This window comes from Camelus bactrianus, chromosome 33 (assembly GCF_048773025.1).
Source record: "Camelus bactrianus isolate YW-2024 breed Bactrian camel chromosome 33, ASM4877302v1, whole genome shotgun sequence".
NCBI lineage: Eukaryota > Metazoa > Chordata > Mammalia > Artiodactyla > Camelidae > Camelus > Camelus bactrianus.
The window spans coordinates 9,997,807-10,022,434 of NC_133571.1; the positions used below are offsets into that span (position 1 = coordinate 9,997,807).

General features: G+C 42.4%; 1 protein-coding gene across 1 annotated transcript in view; it reads right to left on the reverse strand.

The window, feature by feature from the left end:
- Positions 1–10,970: 10,970 nt before the first annotated feature.
- ZW10 (zw10 kinetochore protein) overlaps positions 10,971–24,628 on the reverse strand; it is a 28,544-nt gene continuing 14,886 nt past the window's right edge. The window contains exons 10-16 of the mRNA XM_010953537.3: positions 22,084–22,322; positions 20,017–20,088; positions 17,754–17,923; positions 16,768–16,898; positions 16,108–16,239; positions 14,227–14,429; positions 10,971–11,575 (exon numbers count right to left, since the gene is read on the reverse strand). Of these exons, the coding sequence (XP_010951839.2) occupies positions 11,455–11,575; positions 14,227–14,429; positions 16,108–16,239; positions 16,768–16,898; positions 17,754–17,923; positions 20,017–20,088; positions 22,084–22,322 (1,068 nt within the window). The 3' untranslated portion in view covers positions 10,971–11,454. The remainder of the gene's footprint in view (positions 11,576–14,226; positions 14,430–16,107; positions 16,240–16,767; positions 16,899–17,753; positions 17,924–20,016; positions 20,089–22,083; positions 22,323–24,628) is intronic.

Here is a 24,628-nt window from a genome sequence, read left to right on the forward strand (position 1 = left end):
ATTAGAGCGCAGCATCTGATGGGGGAAAAACAGGGTGTGATGGGTGTGAGGGGAGCATCTAGCTTGCACCCAGGGCGTCCTTAGCAAGGCACAGACGGTTCTTTCCAAGTTTGCTCAACGTACTTTTCTGGCCTCATCTTTTTTCCTCCCTTTAACCCTCCTCCCCTAAGCCACTCACTAGTTGTTCCTAGACTAACCCCAGCACCCAAGTTCATGCTATTCCCTATTCCTGAAATGCCTTTCCCCCTTTTACTAATTATTTCAGCCCATCAGTCAGCCAATTAGATTTATTGAGGATGTACTCTGTGCCAGGCACTGTGCAAACCCCAAAAGAGACAACGCTGAGCACAACGAGACACACTCCCCGCCCTAAAGAGCTTACCGGTTAGTGGGAGGAGACACACATGAATCAAAGGAGCACGGAAGGTGCACATTTATAGCTCTGCAGACATGCTATGAGGGGCCCAGGGGACTGATGAGAGCAGGTAACAGACATACAGCTGAGTCTGAAGACTCAGTAAAGACTTCTCCAAGGAAGGGGCGATTCAGCAGGGATCTGGGAGAGGCGAGAATGCTCCAAGCAAAGGCAACACGCAGATTCCTGGTGGCAGGAGAGAGTAGGGGTACTCCCAAGGGACTGGAAGACGCTGGAGAGGAAGAGTGAAGAGAAGATGAGAGGAGCAGGGGCCGGAGCGATGGTTGGGCCAGATTAGGCAGAAGCTTCAGAGCCGAGGTAAAGATGGGTACTTTTCCTCAGAGCAACGGCAATCATTTTTAAAAAGCAGCCCGGGGACGTGATCAGCTTGCTACCATCTTTAAGACCCAGGTTAAATGTGCCTCTACCTTCCCAGCAGCCCCGGCAGTCCCCTCACTCGACAGCTCCCTGTAACAGCACACGTGCCACACACACACGTGTCACACACATGTGTGGCATGGTGAGGACTAGTTGGTGGTAAGGTCTCACAGAGGAGACCCTCCCCTCTTCATCTTTGTCCTTTCAGCTGCACACAGGGTCTGGTACGTGGTAAGTGCTCAGTAAAGTTTTGTTGAATCAATCCATCGACACGAGTGGTTGCCAGTTTCCTTTCCTCCCCTCCATCACCCTGCCCAGGCAGGGAAGTTCCGCCCCGCTGCTGCCGTAGTTCAGACTCCTCCCATCCCGTGCCTTTTGAGCAATCTCTCTGCCTCCCTTCTTTCCCCCTCCATCCTCCACAGGGCTACCAGGTTTCCTTCCTAAACAAAGGTCAGCCCAGGCCCCTCTACTTCTCATAGAAGCCTCCGCTGACTCCCCATCGCCCGTAGGATCAAATTCAAATTCTTCAGGCTAATTGTTCAGTGCCTTTTATGATCCAATCTCAAGCTAATCTTTCTGGCCTCATGTTTCATTGCATCCTTCCTTCCCTGGACGCCATATTCCAAGTACAATCAAGGTCCTACAATATTCCTCAAATAGGCCTCCACTCCCACCCCCAAGCGGCTGCTCAGGCTGTGTGCTTCCCTCACATTTTCCTAACTAGAAAACTGCTGATGCTTCAAGATACAGCTCAACTGCCACCCCACCACAAACCTCCTTCTCTAATCCCGCAAACCCGGAACTAGCGGCTTCTCTTTTTGTATAAATGTAGTTATTCCTAGCCCCTTGCCCAGGAGCCAGCACATCCTAGCCCCATCTGTTCCTGCCGGGACCTCTGCCCGCATCCGCCACTGAGGCAGCCGGGAAGAGTGGGAGGGACGGGAGAGACTGCATTCCCAGGGGGAAAAGGAAACAAGGCCACCCTTGTTCAAATATTCAGTTCAAGTATTCTAGGAAATGATTTCTAAGCCTATAGAGAACCACCCATTGTTTCTGGATGACTTCTCAAGTTCAGACATAAAATAACAAGTTTCTGATTTACATACTATAAATAAAAGTGACCTCCCCAAATTGCTTATTTTGTTAAGCAACCACTTTTCTTTTTAACTTTGTCTGAAAGCCATTTACTTTGGGAGTCTTTCGAATTTATAGCTGAAGACTGAAACTTATGAGATACTCAGTCGACTACAGAGTGTGAGAAGAATTCCCCACAGGGCGAGTCAGTGGTGTCACTCTTGGACACAAAGGGCATTTTTCATCTGCTTTGGTGAAGACGCGAAGGAGTAGCAAAAAGTTTCAGTCCTGTGGTTGATCACAAGTACTTTCCCAAACATCTGCTCTAGGTCAGCGAGCTCTGTCCAACAGTTTAAATCGATGTTTAATGACTGACACGACTGTAAAACCCTGTCACGGAGAAAATAAGTCACTCTCTCCATGTGCAGCTTTCTTTGATATCTACTTTGTCACCACTGATCTTTGTTTCTTCTCCAAGAATGGCTTTCATCAATTATCCAAAGCTCATCAATGCCTGATTGCATACAGGGAGGGTGGGCACGGGGCCAAGTTCTCTGCTCTCTTGGAATCAGCAGTCCAACCCAGATGCACGTGTGGAACGGAGACAGCAAAATGGCCCCAGGAGTGCTGTCGTCCGCTGAATACAACACAAGCAAAATTAGAGTTTTCTTCCTTTTCACACCATCTTGTGTGGGGACAGCTCCTCTGAAGTTTATTCTGTTTCTGTGACCATCCTGAGAGGTAAGCTAGTCGGGGTTTCTGTCTCCATCTGATCGGTGACCACACAGAGAGCAGAGGGGATAAATAGTTTGCCCAAGTTCACACTGGTGGGCCAGGTGACCGGGGGAAAAGGAAAATCCCCGTCTTCTGACTTTAAATCCGGAGCTCTCTCCCCATCTCCACGGCTGCCCCCACCACAGACCTGGGGAGACCAGAGACAGACTGACAGCATCCATGCCCTTGGAGTGAGAGGCGGGGTCTAGGGCTGGGGTTTAGGTGGGAGAGAGAGGGAGGGGCTTGAGGAACCAGGGCAGCTTGGACAGGTAGGGTGCATGCTGCTGACAAATCCAGTTGAAGGGGATTTTCAGGAACCTTTTAAATTAGGGGAGAGAACTGACTTGCTATGTGACAAGATGAGGAAAGAGGCGGGTAAAACTGCAGGGCCTTGGCTTTTAAGTGGTTCCCATTTAATGTTAAAAGGCACATCCAGAGAAGGAAACTCCAAATGCCAGTTCAGCTTCCCTCTCTTTTCCTGCCGGAACAGGTGCAAACTTCCTGGGCCTGGGGCTGCCTCAGGGATGCCAGGAGCCAGCAGTGAGCTGTCAGCCTCCCCTCCGGTCTCGGCCAGTCTGTGAACCACAGTTAGGAAGCAGCTGTCCCAGTGAGCTGGCTAATTAAATTAGAGCCCACTGAATGCCTTATTGACCTGCAGCTCACTCCAGCGAGCAGGCCTACTTGAAGGTGTCTGTGTCCATGGCTGTTGGTTAACAGATTGAACAGAAGGGTCGAAGACGGTAAGAGGAAGCAGGAAAAGCGAACAAGGCATGTAAAGAACAGCTGCGGGAGTGTGACCTGTAGGAGACTTATTTATCTGATGTTACGGGTTGAATTAAATGCCGCCTCCCATCCCCACCCCTGCGCCCCAAAAGTCATATGTTAAAATCCTAACTCCAATGCCTCAGAATGTGACCTTATTTGGAGATAGTGTCTTTGCAGAGGTAACCAAGTTAAAATGAGGTCATTAGGATGGGACCTGATCCAGTGTGACTGGATTATCCTTGAAAGGGGGGGAAATGTGGACAGAGAGACACACACAGAGGGAAGACAAGATGAAGAGACACAGAGAGATGGCCAAGGACGGAGACCCAGAACAGGTCCTTCCCTCACAGCCCTCGAAAGGCACCAGCTCTGCCAACACCTTGGTTTTGGACTTCTAGCCTCCAGAACTGGGGTGACGTACTTCTGCTGTTTGAGCGCCCTAACTTCTGGTGCTCTGTTTCAGCAGCCCTCGCCAGCTAATACATCTGGAGACACACAAGAGCCAGAAAGACCCCTGGGTGAGAAGAATTTGTCCTGAGAACACATGAAAAGAGCACTAGCTCAGGAATCAAACCAACCTGGGCTGCAACTCTGACTTTGTATTACCCGCTGTGTGTCCTTGGGCAAGGCACTCAACCTCTCTGTGCCTTGATTCCTCATCTGTAAAATCGGGATAGTAACAGCTTCGTCAAAGGAGTGTTCTTAGGATTAAAAGTATAGTCTTTGGCTTATACAGATCCAGGTTGCACATGGCCCCTCAGCAACAAGGCACAGTCACCAGCATAAATTCTGACCACCTACCAAACAGTGATGAGAATGGGTACGAGGCGCTTTTGTAAAACAGCTACAAAGTGCACCACGGCCGGATAGCAGCACGCCCTCTGTGCGGCTCTGTGAACATTATGACGAATGCTTCCCCTCTCAGTTCTTTCTGCCCCATCAGATTTATCACACACTTGCTCTCTCTCCCTATCTGTCTGGAGACCTCAGCTTTATGCGCAGAAGGCCCCCGCCTTCATTTCTCCTGCCGGACTTGGGCCAGGAGGAGAGAGTTCATTTAGCAGCGCCCAGGGCCTTCCTCCTGCCACTTCACTCTCCAGCTCACTCCTAGAGAGAGCCCTATATAGACTTTGAGAAAAAATATATATATACCTTTATTTGCCCTTTTTTGTTGCCTGGCTTAAAAAAAAAATACTTGTTACTTAAACCCTCCCACCTCCACTCCTAAATAATAAGCATCATAATAAAACCAAATGGAAACCACTTCCAGTGACAGGACTAATAAGGACACATAATAAAGCTCTAGATTCCTTGGGAAATTGGCTGTTTTGGTTACCTGTCTATTCTACTTAAAAATCACTCTATCAAGGCTGAAGACTGACTTCTAAAGAATTAGAATGTAAATCAAATATTCTAAATTCCAAGTGCACTGGGCTGGCTGGATCTTTACTGGTTTGGAAGCCTTGCAGAATTAGGCAGTGTTTCAGGGACACTGTCAGGCTTCAGTTAGTGCTGAAGAGTCCTGGTAACAAGAACTGGAGGTAACTTGTGCCTCCAGGTGGTCCAAATTCGAAACAAACAGGCTTTGATACATATACATAAATACAAATATCCACACACGGCCAAGGGCAGGAGCGCTGCTGGACCCAAAATCAAGTCCTTCCCATGTTGGAGGTCTCCTGACCACTTCCCTCTACTTCCAAGGACACTTCAGCTCACACCACAAAGGTGCCCCGTTTTTCTCTTTATTTGCGCCATGTTGCCACATCGTGTGGGGCTGACCTCAAATCATTCATGGTTGTTTATTAAGCTTTTTCTGCCCAGCTCCATATCAAGAAAAGCATTAGACACCATTCCTGCCCTCAAAGAGTTCCTATTTGGTTGGAGAACTGCCTCCATAATTAAACGCTAAACTGAGTGCTTGAGCTCAAAATGCGAAACACTAGAGCTAACGTGTCTGTGATCACTGTGTCGGGCACTCTGCTGTGCGTTTGACACAGATTATCTCTTTGAATCTTCTTAGCGGCCCCACGAGGGCAGTCATCTTACTACCCCCATTTTACAAATGAAGGTTCTGAGCTGGAGAGAGAATAAATAACTTGGCCAAGGTCTCAGAACCAAGTAAATACGGACTTGGGTGTGAAACCCAGGTCAGTGTGACTTCACAGCCCGTGCTGGCACGTCACCCCTGCGCCCGCCACCCCACCTTCCTCTTACCCAAGTCCGGGCAGACCGGCTGGCCGCTGCGAAGGTCTGCCAAGGGGCCAGAACTAGGTCACTTGTGCTCTTCCTTCCCTTCCCTCCTCATCCCCACATACTCACCACAACTCCTCCTAACCTTTCCCAAGAAAAGCAAAACAAAAAAACAGAGAGCTGAGATGAGAGGCTTCTCAGGACCATTTCCTTCTACTGTGAAGCAAACTCCAAGGAGACAAATAAAAAAGGTTTTTATGTCTTTGTTTCATGGAATAATAATATTACTTTCTTAACGAGAGCGTAACTCTATAAAAAAAAAAAATTAGCTGTCATATGGGTCCATGTCCTCCTCTAACTGAAACTACACTTTCTTTCCTATTGCTTACGGTTACCAAAGGGGGAAGGGGAAGGGAGGGATAAATTAGGAGTTTGGAATTAATAGATACACACCATTATATGTAAGATAGATAAACAACAAGGATTTACTGTAAAACACATGGAACTATATCCAATATCTTGTAATAACCTGTAATGGAAAAGAATCTGAAGCTGTGCACCTGAAACTAACACAATGTTGTTAATCAACTATAGTTTAATAAATCAAATAAGAAATAAAAAGAAAGACATCATACTATGAATGAAAGAGGAGGTGGGTAGTTCAAAACTGAAAATCTGACCATATAATCAATAGGATGATACAATAAAAAGCAGGAGTGTGGCTGCAAATGAAAACCAGCGATGAGTTCAGCAAAACAACAATAACAAAAACATGAAAAAATAGTGTGGGGAAGATCAAAGCCCAGAATATGCTGAAGTTTTGAAAAAATATTATTTCAAGGAATTTGAGGGGACAGGGAGGGAGTGTGGTCAGTAAAAGAAAAGGAAGAAAAAGAGTTGGGCTATACTCGGAGCTGATAATGTGATGCTGAAAAAAATGACACACAGAATGTTGCAGACTGTCTGTCATGAGCGTGTGTTACCTTTATAATCAGGAAAACACTGACTGTTAAACACCTTTTTTTAGGATGTTCTGTTAACATTTAGATCTGTGATAAAAATTTAATCTTTAAAACCTGTGGAGTTTAATTTTTTAAAGTGACACGAAGGAAACCGAACAACTCAGACTCTACGTTGCTTCCATGTTCCTATCAAGGAGCATTATCTTCAGCCTGGAAAGGCTAGAACCAACATATTTGAGAGGAAAATGAAGCCTGAGATAGGTGAAAAGATAGAGAAAGAAAACCTGGGTTTTAAATGAGTTCACAATTCTAGACTCAGATGAATTCTACCCCATGGGACTTAAGAGAACCTTCAGATGTAATCACAAAACCAGGTTACATAGCCCTTGCAATAAGCAAGTGTCCCAGTTTTCCAAAAAGGGGCAAAAGACCTACAGCTACTTTAGACAACTGTGATTAAAGTTAATTCTACAAAAGACTACTAAATAGCTGGTGAGCAAGAAGTCCTAATTTTTTTAGTTTTAAGCAATAATAATGTAGATACAGATACGGCAAACTATTTAGACTGTGCATTTAGGAAGAGAGCTTAGTATGGAAATTAAATGAAATTTCTAACAGTTAATCTGACACATTTAATGTTGTGCGTAATTTGTATTTTACCACATGGTAATTAATCAAGCATAAATGGATCCCGTCATGCACATGAAAACAATTTGTATTCTTTTAAGGCAGCATTTCTAAAGTCAGAGAATGGGTATGGGAGATAGAAGCCAATTCCACTCCTGACGCCACTGCACCCAGACAGACCTTAGGGAAGGGAGTTAGCTGCTCTGCCTTGAACCAAGCCAGTAGCAGACTCCCGCCAACACCCAGCCCTAGGACCCACTAGTTAGAGCTTGGTCACCATGTCTAATGGGAGTCTCTGGGAAAGGAACCCGGGAGAATCTGGTTCTAAGCGGATAGGAGGTCTCCTCTCTGATGAAATAATCAGCAAGAGGAGTCTTCTCTGGGCACCTTTTGAACACTCAGAAATGATGGGGTCAGGGTGGCTGGAGCAAGTGCTGGGCAGAGGGAAGAAGGAAACAAAGGGGAAGTGGTGGCAGGTCAGCCGTCAACTGCACTTGAGGCATTTGTGATTTAACACCCTGCGTTCAGGGAATGGGAGTGGGGTGAATGCAGGGTGAGCCTGAGTAGAGAGCTGAGGTTGGGGGGAAAGGGGAGAAGGCAGGCAGCTAGAAGACAACCCCTGCGGGCAGAGGAGAGGGGGGATGACAAGGGCCGAAAGAAAGATGCAAAAAGAGAAAGCCCCACAAGACACAAAATTCAGACTTTTCACAGGAATGAGCCCTGGGTTGAAAATAATATGTCATTTGCTTCAATAATTGACCATGTATTTGTGGGAGCAATGGGGAGGGCGGGGAGAGGAGGGGTACCGATGAAACAAGACAGAGGAGTTCAGATTTATCACCCTGTGTTAATTTTTTCCACACACTTACAATCTTCAAACATACTATCTAATTTACTTATTTTATGTTGATTATATATCTGTCTTTATCACTAGAATTTAAATCGCCAGAGAAACAGGGGATTTGGGGTGTTTTGGGGGGAGGAGTGTTCGGTGACTAGAGCAATGCAGAATCAGTGTAGGAAGTTTTAGAACCACTTATAAGGCTGAGACAAGGGAGGGAGTAGGTGCCTCTGGCCTTGGGACTAGAGTCTTCTTCAGTAGCTAGAGTAGCTGAGACCCATCCACTCCCACCCCACCCTCTCAAGAAATCTGGGGCACCTGATTCCTGAGGAGGAGTGAAGAACTTATACATAGCTCGTCAAAATTATTGCCCTCCTCCCCAAACTCGAGGCAGACGTTTCATAACAAGGTTTTGAGACATCTAAGGCTATCTCCAGTTACATCACATGACCTCCCACAAAATTCTTAACCAAACTCCTCATCACAAAGTGAGGAATTTCTGTCTAAATCATATAACTGAAAAACTTCTGAAAATTGGAGCTTTGTAACTTTCAGGGAATTTTAGGCTTTAGCAAAATGCATATTTTTAGGAGGAAGTTATCACAAAACCAGTCTTCAAAGCCAGTTCTGTGATTAGGAAGAATGTGAGCATCAAAACCCAATTTAAAAAGACTACTTTGTACCAAGACTTTTTTGTATGTAAGGCAATTTCCAATAGCCTTATCCCTTCCTGAGCTGACAGCTACCTCCCTTTGCTAAGAAGCCACTCCTATACATGCCCTCATTTCTCCACTGCACAAACCAGCTGTGGAGCTTGGGCAGACTACTCCTATGGGCCAGATTTCTTATGACAAAAACACCCCAGGGGATGTGTGCGTAAGTACCTCTCAGAACTTCCAGAAGATAGACATAATCTCGGGAAATCAGATAAACAATAGAATGAAACCCCCTGAAGGGGTTGCTTTAAGTGCATCTTTTAATCTTTTATCTTGCTATTAATCAAAGAAAACAGTTTGATCTATTCACGAGTGACGGTTTGGAGATATGTTGCTGTTTATAACACAGATGCGTGCAGGGCCTGGGTCACCCTTCTGGGCTGGCTGAGGCCAGAGCAGAAGCCCAGGGTGAAGAGGACAGGCTCCCTGGCTTCCATTTCCAGCCATCGGGCCTGGATGCCTGTGATGCTCCCAGGCCTGAGGGAAGAGTGCCATCTGGAGGATCTGCATCCCAGAGAGAAATCCAGGGCAAAGCTGACCACGGAACAGGGCAGTTCAGGACCCACGCTGTCACAGCAGCCACTGTTAGTCACCTTGGGGATTTAGGTTCTTTGCAGACTTACCTTTTTAACAAAAACTTGCCTTTTTACTAAAATTTGAGAGAACTATTCTTGAATTTCATTTCCCAGTCAGCTGCATAGTCATGGTTGTTATCCAGGAAGCGGTGTCTTCTGGGCAGCCTTCAGGTCCGCTGAATGAGTCAACGTCCTTTCCTCCCATAATCCACATCCTCCTTCTAGAGACGGTTCCACTCCCACTCCACTCGGGCCCTCTATCAGGGCAGGTACCTTCAAGGTCCCCGGGGGAGCTGCCAGATCCAGCTCCCAGGCCGCTCAGTCGGATGGCTCATCCCTAACTTAATCATGAGCTAGCAACTGCCCTGGCCAGGGGAGCGGACGGAGTCTGACCGCTCTGTACACTGATACACAAACTGCCCATTAGAGGAGGTTGTTCCGGGGGTGGCCGTCTACACAGCCTCAGAAGAACCGTGACGCAGTTTTCTGTGCTAATGGGGGGAGGGAAGGAGTGAGGCGCACGCTTTGCAGTTACAAGAGACCCTGCCCCCAAATGGCTGTACTTGTCAAGCAACAGGAATAGTTGCTCTGAACAAAAGCAAGCTGTGTAGCCGTCCTGCAATGCGTTTACTTCAGTTCTGTCCTCAGTTCCCCAGCCTCACAATTGCTGAAAACAGAATGCTACTGGAGATGGTGGGAATTTTCAAAAACATTTTCTTCACCTGTGAAAATGGTCCCTTCATCCTCTCAACAAAGACAACCTTTGTTCACAAAAAACTAAAGTTGGTCGGGGCGATACTTTTTTCCATGCGTTCTCAGAGTAAGATATGTTGAGTACAGACAAACAGCTTGTCATTAACACAGCTGAGTTCTGTTATAAAAAGAAACCAGCCTTCTTTCTGATTCATTCTATGACCCCTAAAAAGGTAAAAGAAAAACTAAGCAAGCAGAATGTCCAGGGGCTGAGCCCTAAGAACAAGAAAGCGAGGGCAGAACACTTCCAGCAGGAAGCAAAACACTTTGTTCTCTGTGGGTCAGGGTTTGCGGGGGTTGAAGCCTAGGGAAGCAGAATCACTTTACTGCAAACATCCTCCAGACAGCACCTCTTCCCAGGCACAGAAAGATCACACTCTCTACCCTCTTCACACAAGAGGAAATCGTATTTCAGTATGAAGAGATACAATCCAGCGTCCTACAGAGAGTAACTTTAATATAATATACACCTCCGATGGCTGCAAAGAGTTAAGACAGAAAGTTGAGCTGAAGGCTCACCCACATCCACCAAATAAAGGATTAGGCCGCAAAGCCCACAGTTAGCATCTCAAAGCACATACATGCCAAAGAGCCACTGGCAATTCAAAACCTTTGTCGTTTGGTACTGAAACAGGAACTTGAGAGGCCGGGGAAAAAAAAACCCAACCAATAAAATAGAATTTAGTTGAAATAGCAAAAAGTGCCAAAAAATTTATACTGAAAGAAAGACCTAGGAGTCCTAAGAATGCTGAGAAATTAGTAGATAGTGTTATGAAGAACAGGATAGTGAGCGAGTCCTCTGTGAGGATCGTAAATGTCAAAAAGGATGGGACAGAAGACAGGAGAACGTGATGGTCTCTTTTGTCAAAGCTCCCATGTTATTAAAGACACTCACCCTTAACTCTGAAAAGCATTATTTATTGGAAAGAAATATTAGAGGAAGTCTCCTTAATTCCTGCAAGGCCAAATATGGTTCCCTTATCCTCCAAAATACATCTCCCATTTGCTCACAAATTCTTTACTCTGACTCGTGCAATGTCCTGGATTCCTTGATCCGAGGCCAGGGCTGATTATTTTCAATGGACACAGTTCCCACAGGGTCTTGGAAGCAGCATGAGATAATGCTGCCCCGCAGTTTCTCATCACGGGAGGGCAGCTAAAAAGTCAGCAAACCGAGGTGCTTCACTTGACATCTTAACATCCATTTCTTCAACAAAGCCTAATACAAGCCATGAGGTATGGTGTTCTTGGGTGAAATCAAACTTCCAGGATATATTAGCTCACCAAAACCAACAGGTGATTCCAAGAAGCCTTTAAAGGAGTAATTACGCCAACAGAGGAATCCACATAGTCAAGACACAGCCTTCTCAGGAGGCTGGAGCTATTTAATCTTAGCAAGGGCAGCCGCTCTTCTTTCCGTGTTCTGGAACAAGGCACGAATTAAAGCTTTCACTTCACTGGAAGAAAATGCAGCTGCCAAGGGCCCTTTTCCATCTGCCCACCTGCAAAATAAAAGATACAATTTCTATTTCCTATTACGTCTCTAAAGTATAAGCAAGATTTTAAAATTGTTTACTTGATCCCAAATGTGTATTTGTTTTAAATGGAAATAAAGCAAAACCTGGCATCCTCTCCTTCTCAATAGCTTTGATGTCTTCTGCGCTTTGGAATCAGCAGAGATGGACGAAGAGACCAAGTCAGGAAGATAAGACTGTTCCCCCTTACTCTCTACCCACTACTCCCTGTTTGAACTTGACAATGATGACCACACCCTCACATGGCAATATACACTAATGGGATTTGTAAGTACTTTAAAAAGTGAACCATGGGCCACACATTTTAACTGACAAAGGATAGGTATAAAAAAACATGAAATCACACACAATCCAGTAGAATAAAGGGTAAAAATTATGATAACAGCTCACAGACATAAAGAACACACTAGTTACTACTGGGGGAGGAGCAATTAAGGAGCAGGGGACCGAAAGGTACAAACTGTTACGTAAAAAAGAAGCTACAAGGACATAGTGTACAACACAAGGAATACAGCCAATCTTTTAGAATAACTATAAATGGAGTATAGCCTTCAACAATGGTGAATCACTATACTGTACACCTGTAACTTACATAATACTGTACCTCAACTAGACTTCAAAAAAAGACATAGATACCCAGTATCAAAAAAAAAATACGTACAGACATTTTATAATGGAAGAAAAAGGATCAATGAACAGATGCTCAATGTCATCATGTAGGGAAATGTGAATTAAAATGACAATGAGCTATCATGTCATGGCAACAATCTAGCAAAAATTTTCAAGTCTGATAATACCAAATACTGGTGAAAATGTGAAGCAACAGGATAAGCTATGAAATATTCAGCTATAAAATAAATAAGCCATGGGGATACAATGTAAACACAAAGAGTACAGTCAGTAATATGGTAACAACTTTGGTGATGGATGGTAACTGGCCTTATTGTGCCGGTCACTTAATAATGTGTAAAAATATCAAATCCCTATGTTGCGCATCTGAAACTAATATAATATTGTACAGTAAATCAATTAAAAAAATAAAAACTATAAAATATGTATAAAATAGAACATGATACAGCAGTGAAAATGAACCACAGATTCATGAATGAATTTCTTGAACGAAAGAAACAAGTTTTACAAGGTACCATTTTTAGAAAGCTCAAAACAGGCAAGTGTAAACTTTATATTGTTTAGGGATATGTGCAAATGTGGTAAAGCTATAAAAAGGCAAACAAAGAAGTAACACAAAATTCAAGATCATGTTAGTTCTGGTGGGGACCATCTGGAGAAGAGTACACAAGGGTACACACAGGTAGCGGTAATACTTTTCTTAAGCTGGGTAATCACTACATGAGCATTTATTTTACTCTTTCTTTAAACTGTGAACATATGTTGCATATACTGTACTCCTCCATATGTATGTTTGATAATTTTTGAATGTTTAAACTAGAGGTACTTTCTTCGGTAAAAAAAAGTTTTTCTCAGGTTAGTTATTATCTTTGTATTTCCTGAAATCTCTGAGAAAAAAAGAAGCTGAGATATATCAATACTGTAATTTTTCTCATAGCAAAGAATTACTGATCATTGTTGGGCTCCAAGAGGGCCCTGGGATAGCACAAAGAAAAATTCTAATCTGCTGCCCTCTGGAGTCTTACCTGAAAACATCTTATAACCCACTAAGGACTTGTAAATAACAAAAGGAATAAATCAAATTTTGTACTGAGTGTAGTTAGAGATATTTTAATGTGTTTTTTTTTTTTCAAGCAAAAATCTCATCTACCTCATTTTAGAATGGATAATATTTGCTGAGAACAACTCAGACCCATCCAGGGTGACCAGACTGGTATCGCTGGGCATCTGCAATTAACCGAGCTAAAGCAGGGAGACAAGTAGCTACAGGAATGGATATTGACCTTAAGGTCTGTTCAGTGAGCTCCCTATGCAAGGTGTTAATAATATACCAAGACAATAATAAAAGCATCCAAGGATGTGTAACTGACCCTCGTCTATTCTGTTTTGCATAGTATCAATGACTTTTGCACTCTCAGGATGAAATGACCTAGCATACAATTACTGGGCACAGAAACATTAACTGATGGTGTAGAAATAAACACATCACCTACCATATTTAAGAAAAGATGAAACTTCTCTATGTGTATGACGCTGAATCTCTAAAACTACTTTACTCCCTGCAGAAAACTGCTAGTCAATCTAACAATGGTTTGATGCTGAATATTTTTATAGATAAAAATCACTTCTCTGGTAACGTATCAAGGCAATCTTAAAATGCATCCACTGTTGGTTAAAATGGGCAAGAATTTCCATCCAGGTGTCAGAGGGTTATACTTTTTTACATGTAAGGTTATCTGTCTGTACAGCATACCAAAACATGTTCAAGACCAAAATAATAGAAACAAGGTCTTTATGTCATCGCACATGAGAAAGCAGTAATGAGGTCCACATCATGACAGACCCCGCAAAGGCCCCAACTACTGCCACTCAGTGTGCAGCTTCCCTGAGTAACATTAAGAGACAGAGAACAGCATTGCCATCAATGGCACCAATACTCTTTCACGGCTGTGATGAGATATAAAAATCCTACAGAAGGGCTGACCCACCGATCCCCGATTTCTTGCAGGCTGGCCTGTAACATCGTCATCAATTCTTTGAACGGCATCCATTTTGGCACATAGACTGGAACCTCTTCTTGATATTTCTTGTTCTTGCTTTCTTCAGACAGAGGTGCAAATACTTGGGGTCCTTCATCCATCACTGTTTTGCATAAGGAATACAATCTATCACCATCTTCCGTAGAGATGTCCTGGTTTTGCACAAAGGGAACAGAACAGAACAGAATTGGGCCAGCTTAACATGAAAAAATGCTCAATATCGCTAATTATCAGAGAAGTGCAAATCAAAACTACGAGTTTTCACCTCACACCAGTCAGAATGGCCATCATTCAAAAGTCCACAAATGACAAATGCTGGGGAGGCTGTGGAGAAAAGGGAGACCTCCTCCACTGCTGGTGGGAATGCAGTTTGGTGCAGCCACTATGGAAAACAGTGTGGAGATTCCTCAAAAGACTAGGAATAGACTTACCGTATGACCCAGGAATCCCGTTCCTGGGCATACATCCAGAAGGAACCCTACTTCAGGATGACACCTGCACCCCAATGTTCATAGCAGCACTATTTACAATAGCCAAGACATGGAAACAGCCTAAATGTCCATCAACAGATGACTGGATAAAGAAGCTGTGGTATATTTATACAATGGAATACTATTCAGCCATAAAAACCGACAACATAACGCCATTTGCAGCAACATGGATGGACCTGGAGATCATCATACTAAGTGAAGTAAGCCAGAAAGAGAAAGAAAAATACCGTATGAGATCGCTCATATGTGGAATCTAAAAAAAAAGCATATATACAAAACAGAAACAGACTCATAGACACAGAATACAAACTTGTGGTTGCCAAGGGGGAGGGGAGGGGAAGGGACAGACTGAGACTTCAAAATGTAGAACAGATAAACAAGATTAAACTGTATAGCACAGGGAAATATATACAAGATATTGTGGTAGCTCACAGCGAAAAAAAATGTGACAATGAATATATGTATGTTCATGTATAACTGAAAAAATTGTTCTGTACACTGGAATTCGACACAACATTGTAAAATGACTATAATTTAATAAAAAATGTTTAAAAAAACACCTAAAAAAAAAAAAAAAGAATCGGGCCAGCTTAGTAGTAAGTTAAGAGCAGATCTCTGGTGCATGCTATCCAGGGGGTCAGCCACGGCAAGATGTTTTCCAAACAATTTAGCACATCTTACTAGACACCAGATTCCATCAGCGCTGACAACACTCCTAAAGCTAGAATGACACAAAATATGTTTCAACAGATTGTCGGTACTTTAGTTTGTCTGCATGGAAGAGCCTATTTCTCCAGTAGAATGTGGCACAGCTTGCTGCAAAGCAGGGGATGTTATTACAAGTAAGATGTTATTACAAGTAAGGTATCAGTTGGCAGAGGCCAGGCAACTTTCCTGTAGGATCATCACACATACATTCCCAACTGCAACAGTGTGTTGGAAGCGACACACAACACAAGGCTGCACCTCACTTTACTGCATGAAATTATTTCGTTCACTTACATATTACATAAATATGTAACTTTGTACTTTACATTTTGGAACCACTGCCCCGTTTCCAACCTCTTCATTTACAATTTACACGATACCAGATGAAGCAGCAGTATAATCCCACTGTCTTACACAGGTTTAAAGACAGAGATTAGCAAGTCTCCAGCAGAACAGAATTACGGCATACGTGAAAAAATAACAGTACAATGAGTGAGACGTGAAACGGGAACAATTTCTTCTGCCACCTGTGTTGACTAAAAATGAGACTTCAACGTGACTGTCTCAGTAAAGTGACCATCTGGGACAAGAATTGCATCTCCAGTCTGGCGAGGCATCTAACGGTCCTTACCTCTAGGGCAGTCACTCTGCCGATGATCTCAGAAATTGCTGTATTGAGTAAAGTCCCCATAGCCTTGCAGTATATATTCACTGGCAGGACATCCTGCCACACAACTCCAAGTCGCTTTAGTTGGTGCAGTACCTGTCAGAAGAACACAGCTATTTACGTGGAAGAGAGATTGTTACAGCTCCTATTTTCTTGATTTATATTTATCATTTGTGTGTGTATGGGAGAAGAGGCATCATATAAAGAAAGGTATGTGCTTCTTGAATATCTAACCTGAGTGATCTCCCAGCTAGATGAAAAACAGACTCATCCTGAGGATGGGAAAACTGCAGCAAAAAGACAAGTCACTTAGAAGAGAGAGGCATTTTTTTTTTTAAGATGAAAGCTAGTATTTAAAATTCCCCAAACCCTAGTTCATGGGTTAAATACTTGCTATGACAGACTCACTAGGTAACTAGTCACTCTACTGGCTTGATGGAAAGACAGCTTCCTACTGAACTGGTGGAGCCAGGGAAGGGAAAGGTCGTGAACATGGGACCCACATTTTCCAGTTGGGGTTGTGGGGAATCAGCTGAGCTGTCACAAATTTTTTGCTGATTGAAAAACAAGGGAGGAGCGTCTAAAGAAAGAGGACAGAGTCCAGAGCTAACAACAGCCTCCCACCTGCCGGACCGCTTTACTTGCTGCGGAATAATTCTCCTCGTCATCCATGTTTGAGAAGTTTCTAGCACTTGATAATCTTTCCAGAAGTTCTCCTTTCTGTGCCCGCATTTGGGCCAAAAAACACTCTGTCCCTATGAGAAAACAGAAAAAAGAATTCTAAAAGTTGTTCAGTTACACACTGCGAAGCCAGGGGAGAAGAGACAAGACAGACATGAACCGCATGTACCTTTCCTGCTTATCTGGAAACACCTGCTCGCTAGATAACATCGGAACGTGGCCCTAAGGTTAGCAGAAGCATCACTTCTGATACACTAGCCAGTCCCTCCAAACCCGCCCTCAGGACAGTGAGTCTCTTCCAACAGTTTGTCCAGAGTCAGATAAGAAAAATTACTTATACAGAAGAAGCAACTGCTTTTTTTTTTTTCTGATAGATGTATACCACCTAAGGGAAAAGTCAGAAATTGAAAAGCTAAGTAAATGACACAGAGTCTCTGCTTTTCTTAGTCTATCATTATAGTCAACATGTTGATTTACCCCACATTTCATTTATTTTAATTTTTAATAATCCCAAGTAAAGCTAAGGGAGGTAGACGAGAAGGGAGTTCAGTTGAGGTTTTGCAAAAAAATCAGCACTGACATTAGTGCGCTCTCACTGGCAATGCTAACAGAATTGTCACTACACAAACCTTATTGTGTGTCACTCCACTGACATAACTCTGATTTGAATTCACTACACACCAGCGATGAAGTTGGGAACTCTAATGCACCATGAAATCATGTCATGAAAAAGTAACGCTTTCAAAAGACTGCATTCACTTCGTAAAACTGAGTAACGGAGAACACCTGGACGTTAAATGCCCTCCCACTCTGCAGTATGGCTCAGGACCACCACCTAATTTCTAACCGCCTCATTCACAGATTACAAAGATGCTAGTCTGAGAAGCTGCATAATCCACATGGTTTCCTGAATTTAAGGTATCAGTTACCGAGTCTCCTGAAGCCAGGTACAAGATCCACAAAAGTAGTGGTGCCATCACACAGAATGGGGGCAAGACGTAATCGGAACTGATGCCCGAGGGTCAGCAAGTGGTGAGCGATGTACATACAGTTGTTGTGGTGAATGGCGGCCAGCTGAGGCAGTTTTTGAAGGTTCTCCCTAAATCAGGAGGAGGCGGAGGACAAGACATAAATCACGGTACAGAAGTTGGGGTTGATGGAAAGTCTACTCTTCTAATGTATTTCTAGGCGTTAATCACTGTCTACTGTATAAATGCTGTACGTAACAAGATGTAACCTCATCACTCCCACTCCGGTTCAATCAGTGAAGCTGTTCTGTCTGCACGGGACCTTCTCCTATAAACTATCCCCATGATTAATGAAAAAGAGCAAGGGGATCAGGATGTCTACCTGTGTCCGCTCTTTGTGCCAACCTAGCCTAGCTATACTTAATACTTCCCTTGAAATTTAACACTGCTAAGTCCGTGGAGACACAGGTTTACTTCCCCTTTCTCCAAATTCCTATTTCATTTCTATAAAGAAGTCCTTGAACTATTTTCTAATTCACTAGTTTTCAAAGGTGGCTAGAAATTAGAGTAATCCAAGAAATTTAAAATCTATAGATGCTCACTTAGACTTCGCCCCAAACAAACTAAATCACAAACTCTGAGTGAAGCCAGGGCATTTATATGTTTTAAAATCTTTCCAGATTTTAATTACCACAGAAGATCAAAAATCCCTGCTCTAATTCTTCTGCACATATCAGTCTATCTACCCAGCCTGGGGAGAGAGCCTGTCTTATACTTACTTCTGCTACATATCAACTAGCAGTCATACAAGTAACACCTTGTGGTTTGCTGATTCAATGTCAGGCTAGAATGTACCACATCAGAAACTAACAATCTAGAACAGTGGTCCTCATTTTGGGATACAGATCCAAATTACTGTAGGGCTTCAAAAAAAAAAACCAGATGTGTGGGTCTTACACCCCACCTATAAATCAAAATCTCTAGGGGGTAGGGCCTAAGTAAATATATGTATGTTCTCAAAGTTCCCTAAGACAGTCTGAAATCCTACCAAAGCTGAGAGCTCTAACCTAGAACAGTGGTTCTCAAAGTGTGGCTCCGCTGACAAGCAACACTGGCATCACCTAGAAATTTGTTAAAAATTCCAGGCTTTATCCCAGGTCTACCGAATCAGAAACCTTGGTATGGGATTTGGCGATCTATATTTTAATAAGGCCTCCTGGTGATTCTGATACACATTGAAGTTTATAAACCACTGGTCCAGCATCAAGTTCCAAGGTCATACAAAGGGAAGAGAGAAACAAACCTAACTCCACACTTGTCTGAAAAAGCACAGAAGCTCCTAAGCCAACTGTCTCTGAATCTACAAAGATACGGTGATTAACTGACAGGAAGATGATTTCTCTTTCCCTTTACCTGACTAAGTAGAAAGTGAAATAAAAATTGTAAATCGCAGCAAAGAGAATACAAATAAAAATAATAAGGTTCACAGTAAACAAGCTGTCTTTTAGAACAAAAGCAGTAGCTGGGCCTCCTTAAAAATACCTCAATTGTTCAAAAAAAAAAAAAATCTGAATCAAAAAATACTCCAAATAATAAACTGGGTTCTTCTCTGAAACCAGGGTCCTGGATTAAGGAATAGCTTTGTTGACATATTGTTTAAAACATTTATAAAAGGTATCCAAAACACTTAATTTAGAAAACAGAGAACTCCTGGAGGCTTAATGTTATGAGTACCTTTTCAGATTAATATGAAAAGAAACTTTTAAAATCCAAGACATAAGGTAGATACCTAAGATAGCCAGGAAGAGTGGCTGATGGACAGTGAAACAGCGATCTCTCGTGGTATTAAGTCTGCGAAGCTATGAATGCCAGGGGGAAACGTGGCATGTCTACTGGACAGCAATATGGAGTGAGGACCTCTTTATTTTGTAACTAAGTAAAGTGAGGCAGTTCTGAAAATACCCACCATCAAAACCAGGGTAAAGTTCTTCTGAGTTTTTAAATCTGTATCACCTACTACATGCAAGATTATAGTAGCCTTATTAGTTTATTAATAAATGAGCAATGCCCTTTAAACCTGTATTTTAAATGGTTTACTGCATTTTATTGTGAATTTTAGTAACCAGTTATCTTTGATGGGAATATAAAATCACTGGTTTTAACCTGACTTACAAACACTTCAGATCTACAATATTATACCAAAGTCAGATACAATGGCACTTACTTGTGATATGTTGGTACAACATCATGGAACAAATGGAAGATATTCCTCACTGAGTAGAAAAGTTGAACAGCACTAAAAGAAAAACAAGGTTTCAAAAGAAATGCAGAAGGATATATTGGCAATGAGAAAAAAAAAATCAAATTAAATGCACCTTAAGTGAGAGTCATCGGCTAAAACTGCCTCGGTCACTGCTGAAAACACAATCTAGATGGAAATACATTCTCAACCAGTTTTACTAAGACTGAACTAGACTTCAGTTCTAAAAACCTGGACCCATTAATAATTTTAAGAATAGCAGCATTCAACCCAAAGCCTCTTTTCCATTCATCAGTTTGGGTTCTGCCAGTACCCAGAGTATCCCTGCAGTTACAAATGGAGCTAAGCCTCGAGCAAATGCCACCTGCCCACTGACACACTCTGCAAAGGGCAAGCTATCAATAAAGGGGCTCGCTGATGCTGCCAGAACCAGCCCGCCTTTCAGCTTCCACCTTTTCTCCTGCTTCCCCCAATGCAAGGAGATGAATCAACATTTCTAGCACAGAATCTAACCTCACGTTTTCTTGCCCTTTAAATCTGGCCTTAGAACATGTAAAGATTATTATTAAAATGCACTTAGAAAGAACAAATATAAGGTTTTTATGCCTTACTTCTACGTATCTTCAACTATGTATCTTGAACGAGTCACAGGAATTTCATAGTTTTTAAAAATAATGGTTATTATACCCCAAAACACTTATGACTTGCTTGTGATACCTGACTATTTTTGTTGCACACGTTGCTGTTTGACATTTGATAAGAGGGAAACAGGTTGTTGTAGTGTAGTTGTGTTTTTGTTTGTCGTGTTAAAAACTATTTTTGGCGGGGGAAAGAATGTCCACAGACACTCAGTATACAGAAATATTGTTTGGGGTTCTCTTCGGAAAAGTCGCCTTGACTCCCTAACTCTGGTCTGGTATATTTCAGGTGAATGTCATGTAAAGAAACAGTCATGCCCACATTTATTTTGCCAAAGGAGTACATATTTCCTTCTACATGTATCTTTTTTTCCTACTTATATTTAAAACTGGATGGACTTGTGAATATAATGATTCATTAAAATCATGTAAGTATCTTGGTAAACATGTTCTTTCTAGAGAAGAATAAAACAAAGGGGTTAGTTTTTACATAGAGATAAAAACTGAAACTCCGGGAGTCCATCTGAAGATACAATTTGATTAAGTCAGGCCCTAACTGAGACTGTTTTCCACTATGAGGATGAGAAGTACAAAAATTACTACACACAGATTCAAACTAAGGTTTTGTAAATCTGTTTTATAATCAACTTGGGCTATAGCCTACCATTTTCTCCTCAATTTAGCTCAGGAGCAGGGGAGGAGCTTCCTAAACAAAAAGAGATTCAGTACAAATGCAGAAGCATGTGGAATAGAGTTTGGGTACCCTGGATACAATGTTGACTGGAAGAAACCTTGAAAGGGAGAGATCAGAACTTTGGTGCATTCCACTCCTTTCCTTCTACCTTTGGCTGGCTGCCCACCAAACTATTCTTGCTTTAAAACTGGTATTTAAAATGTAAATTAATTAGGGCCTAGATTTCCAAAGGTAAAATGAAGGTTAAGGTAAAGGGCCAGCGCATGCTAAAACAGACAGTACAACAATCACTGTTACCACCACCGCCAATACTAATGAACATCTGAGTATTAGTTAATTCCCAGGCAGCATTCTAAGTTCTTTACAAGTGCTTCCTCATGTAATATCATTCAAATCGAATAAAAAGTTAAAAGTAAATAAAAATTGAAGAGCTTTTGTGAAAACTGATTGACAGTTTTTAACATCTGTCCATCCATACACATGCTTTTATTTCTCATACCTTGCTGTAAGATTTATGTTATTGTAAATAAAAGTAAATTATCAATACATGTCTGTGTGCTGTACTGTTTTTCTAGGGAAAAAAAAAATTAATAGGATATGAAAACCCAAAGAATTCCAGTTAATTTTCTTAATAAATGTCTAGCTTACGTACGCATCTACCCAAGTCATTGCCATTTGCAGATGACTCAGAACTCATACCATTGATCGCTGCTGGTTGTTGCCTCTAGTAAAGTCTGATAGGCAAGTTCCATTAATTTCTTCACAGATTCACTGATGCGGCACGTGGGCAGAGAAAAAGAATGCTGGTCCAATGAATTTTCAGGCTCCAGATTCACCACTTCGTCGTACTGAGTTATGGACACTTTCTGAACTTGCAGCTTGTCATCCTCATCAGGACTAGGAAGGTCTGGCACACTTATCTTAGAGGCAGGAGTAATCTAAGATTCAGACAGAAAGACAGAAAATGCATTGTCCTCAAAATAATTCAAATGCAAGCATACAGTGAGGAATAGGATACTGGTTGCTTGCATGATGCTTACACTGTTGCTCTAGAGTAGCTGGAAGAGCTGAGTAAATATGGCTGTCCTTTAATGACCTGCTCAATCTTGGGGGAGAGCACGTTATGAGAAATAAACAAGTCCTTCCACTGCGCCATTCTTCTAGTTCTGTGCACATTTACTCTCGGTGGAGACAGCAGAGCTGTGAAACTGGCCCAAGATTTCAGGTAAATGAAAGGACCTTCAAAAATTCTCTTTCTCAGACCAGACTGTTGGATTACTGCACAGCAGTACGCTTTTGTGTTCCACTGTCATTAAACAAATTACTTGTGTTGGCTTGGTCAAAGAAACAACACATTCACGCTAGCTTATCCTATTCTTAAAAACAAAATTCCAAACCCAAACCAAAAAAGCCTCCCTAACATTTACACAGAATGAGAATTCCCTGACTTGGTCAAGACTAAAGGAAAGAACACTAGACTTACAGTCTGGAAACATCAGTGATATTTTTTAACCCTAACTTTTAACAAAGTCATTTAACCTCTCTGGACCTCAACTTTCTCATTGTTATGTGAAGAAATTGCACTACAATAAGGGTTTTCAAACCTTGCTTCTCAAAGATGCCTCAGGGACCAAAAAAAAGGGGGAGTGATTAAGGGGGTGGAAGCAGCGGGCTCCCCACTCCTACCGCAAGAAGAGCAGCTCTGTCTGCACGTGTTGACCTCTATGGAAAACTTCTGATAGAAAAAGTTTTAAGTCTAATCACTTAAGTCATCAGACTTGCCTTCTTAATCTGCAAAATGGTAAAATCATGTCTACTTCATAGGGCTGTCAGGAAGTTTAAATGAGAACACAAGCATCACAACCAGGAGAGATGCTACTGGCATCTAGTGGGTAGAGATCAGGGGTGCTACCGAACATCCTGCAGGACAGCCCCTATGGCGAAGAATTATTTGGCCCCAAATGTCAACAGCGACAGTGCTGAGAAACCCTGATCTAGAGGAAGATACATTATTAGGATTTGGGTACTTGGGGAAAAATACAACACTACAGAATGTGAGAACTAATTGAATAAGGAGCTCAGAGATTACCTAGTTCAATTCTGTCATGTTACAGAGGAGGAAATGAGATTCAACAGGTTAAAAGATTTAGCCCAGAGTCACAGAGCAATCTAGTAAAAATCCTCTTTACATCAAGGAGTTATGACAGAGCCAATGAGATACATGTTACTTTCATTTACCAAACATTTACTAAGCATTAAGCCCACAGTAGTGTGTGCCAGGTATTCTCCTGATGCTAGAGATCCAACAGTAAACAAAGCAGGAAAAAAAAAGCAGCACCCCGCCCTCACAGAGCTTATTCTCTAGAAGGGAGAAACCAAATAATTCACACAGAATGCTTATCGCTAGTAAGGGATATGAAGAAAAATAAAGCAAAGAAAGAGTATAAGAAGTAAGGGGAGGTCACAGTTTTAAAAAGAGCGGTCAGGAGAGGGAGCGAGTCACCTAGGTGTCTGCGGTAATATTCCAAACGGAGAGAAAAAGAGCTTCGGAAGTTGTGCAGCCACGTGGGCTGGGCACCGAGTGTGCGGGGCCTGCAGGGAGCCCAGAGTGCGCGAAGCAGAGTACGTGCAAGAGCAATGTGCTAGGAGACAGTCAGACAGCAGGCATGGGGACACAGCACAGAAGTCCCTGCAGGCCTCTGGAAGGGGCTTCCTCTGAATGAGATGGGAGCCAGTGGATTTTGCGCAGAAACGTGACATAAGTGATATTTACATATAAAAATGTGCAGCCCAGTCCCCAGTACTGAGTACATTTCAGCTCCCTTAACAACCCCCAAATTACCTCAAAATGTGTTAACATCTGAGCACTTCGAATGGCGAGTTAAATATTCTGCTGAAGTAGACACAATAGCAGGGTACCCCCAAGGGAAATGGGGGATGGCAGAAGGGGTAGAGGGAAGAAGAGCTCAGTGCTTTCAGTGACAACAGAAAATTCCTCAGCCATTTTTCTGTTAAGGGATGACTTTAATCTCTGTCACGCTTTAATCTAAGTAACACCTGACATTTGCCAAATATTATTTTATATGTGTAAGACATTAAAAAAAAAAAACAGAAAAAAGTACACAGAATTATCTAAAGTCAAAGAAATAAATTACTCTCAGTACAAATTAATTAGTCCACTGACTTTGCAGATAATTGTTTATACCCTACACAGATCACAACTTTTTGTACGTTTCATTATTTT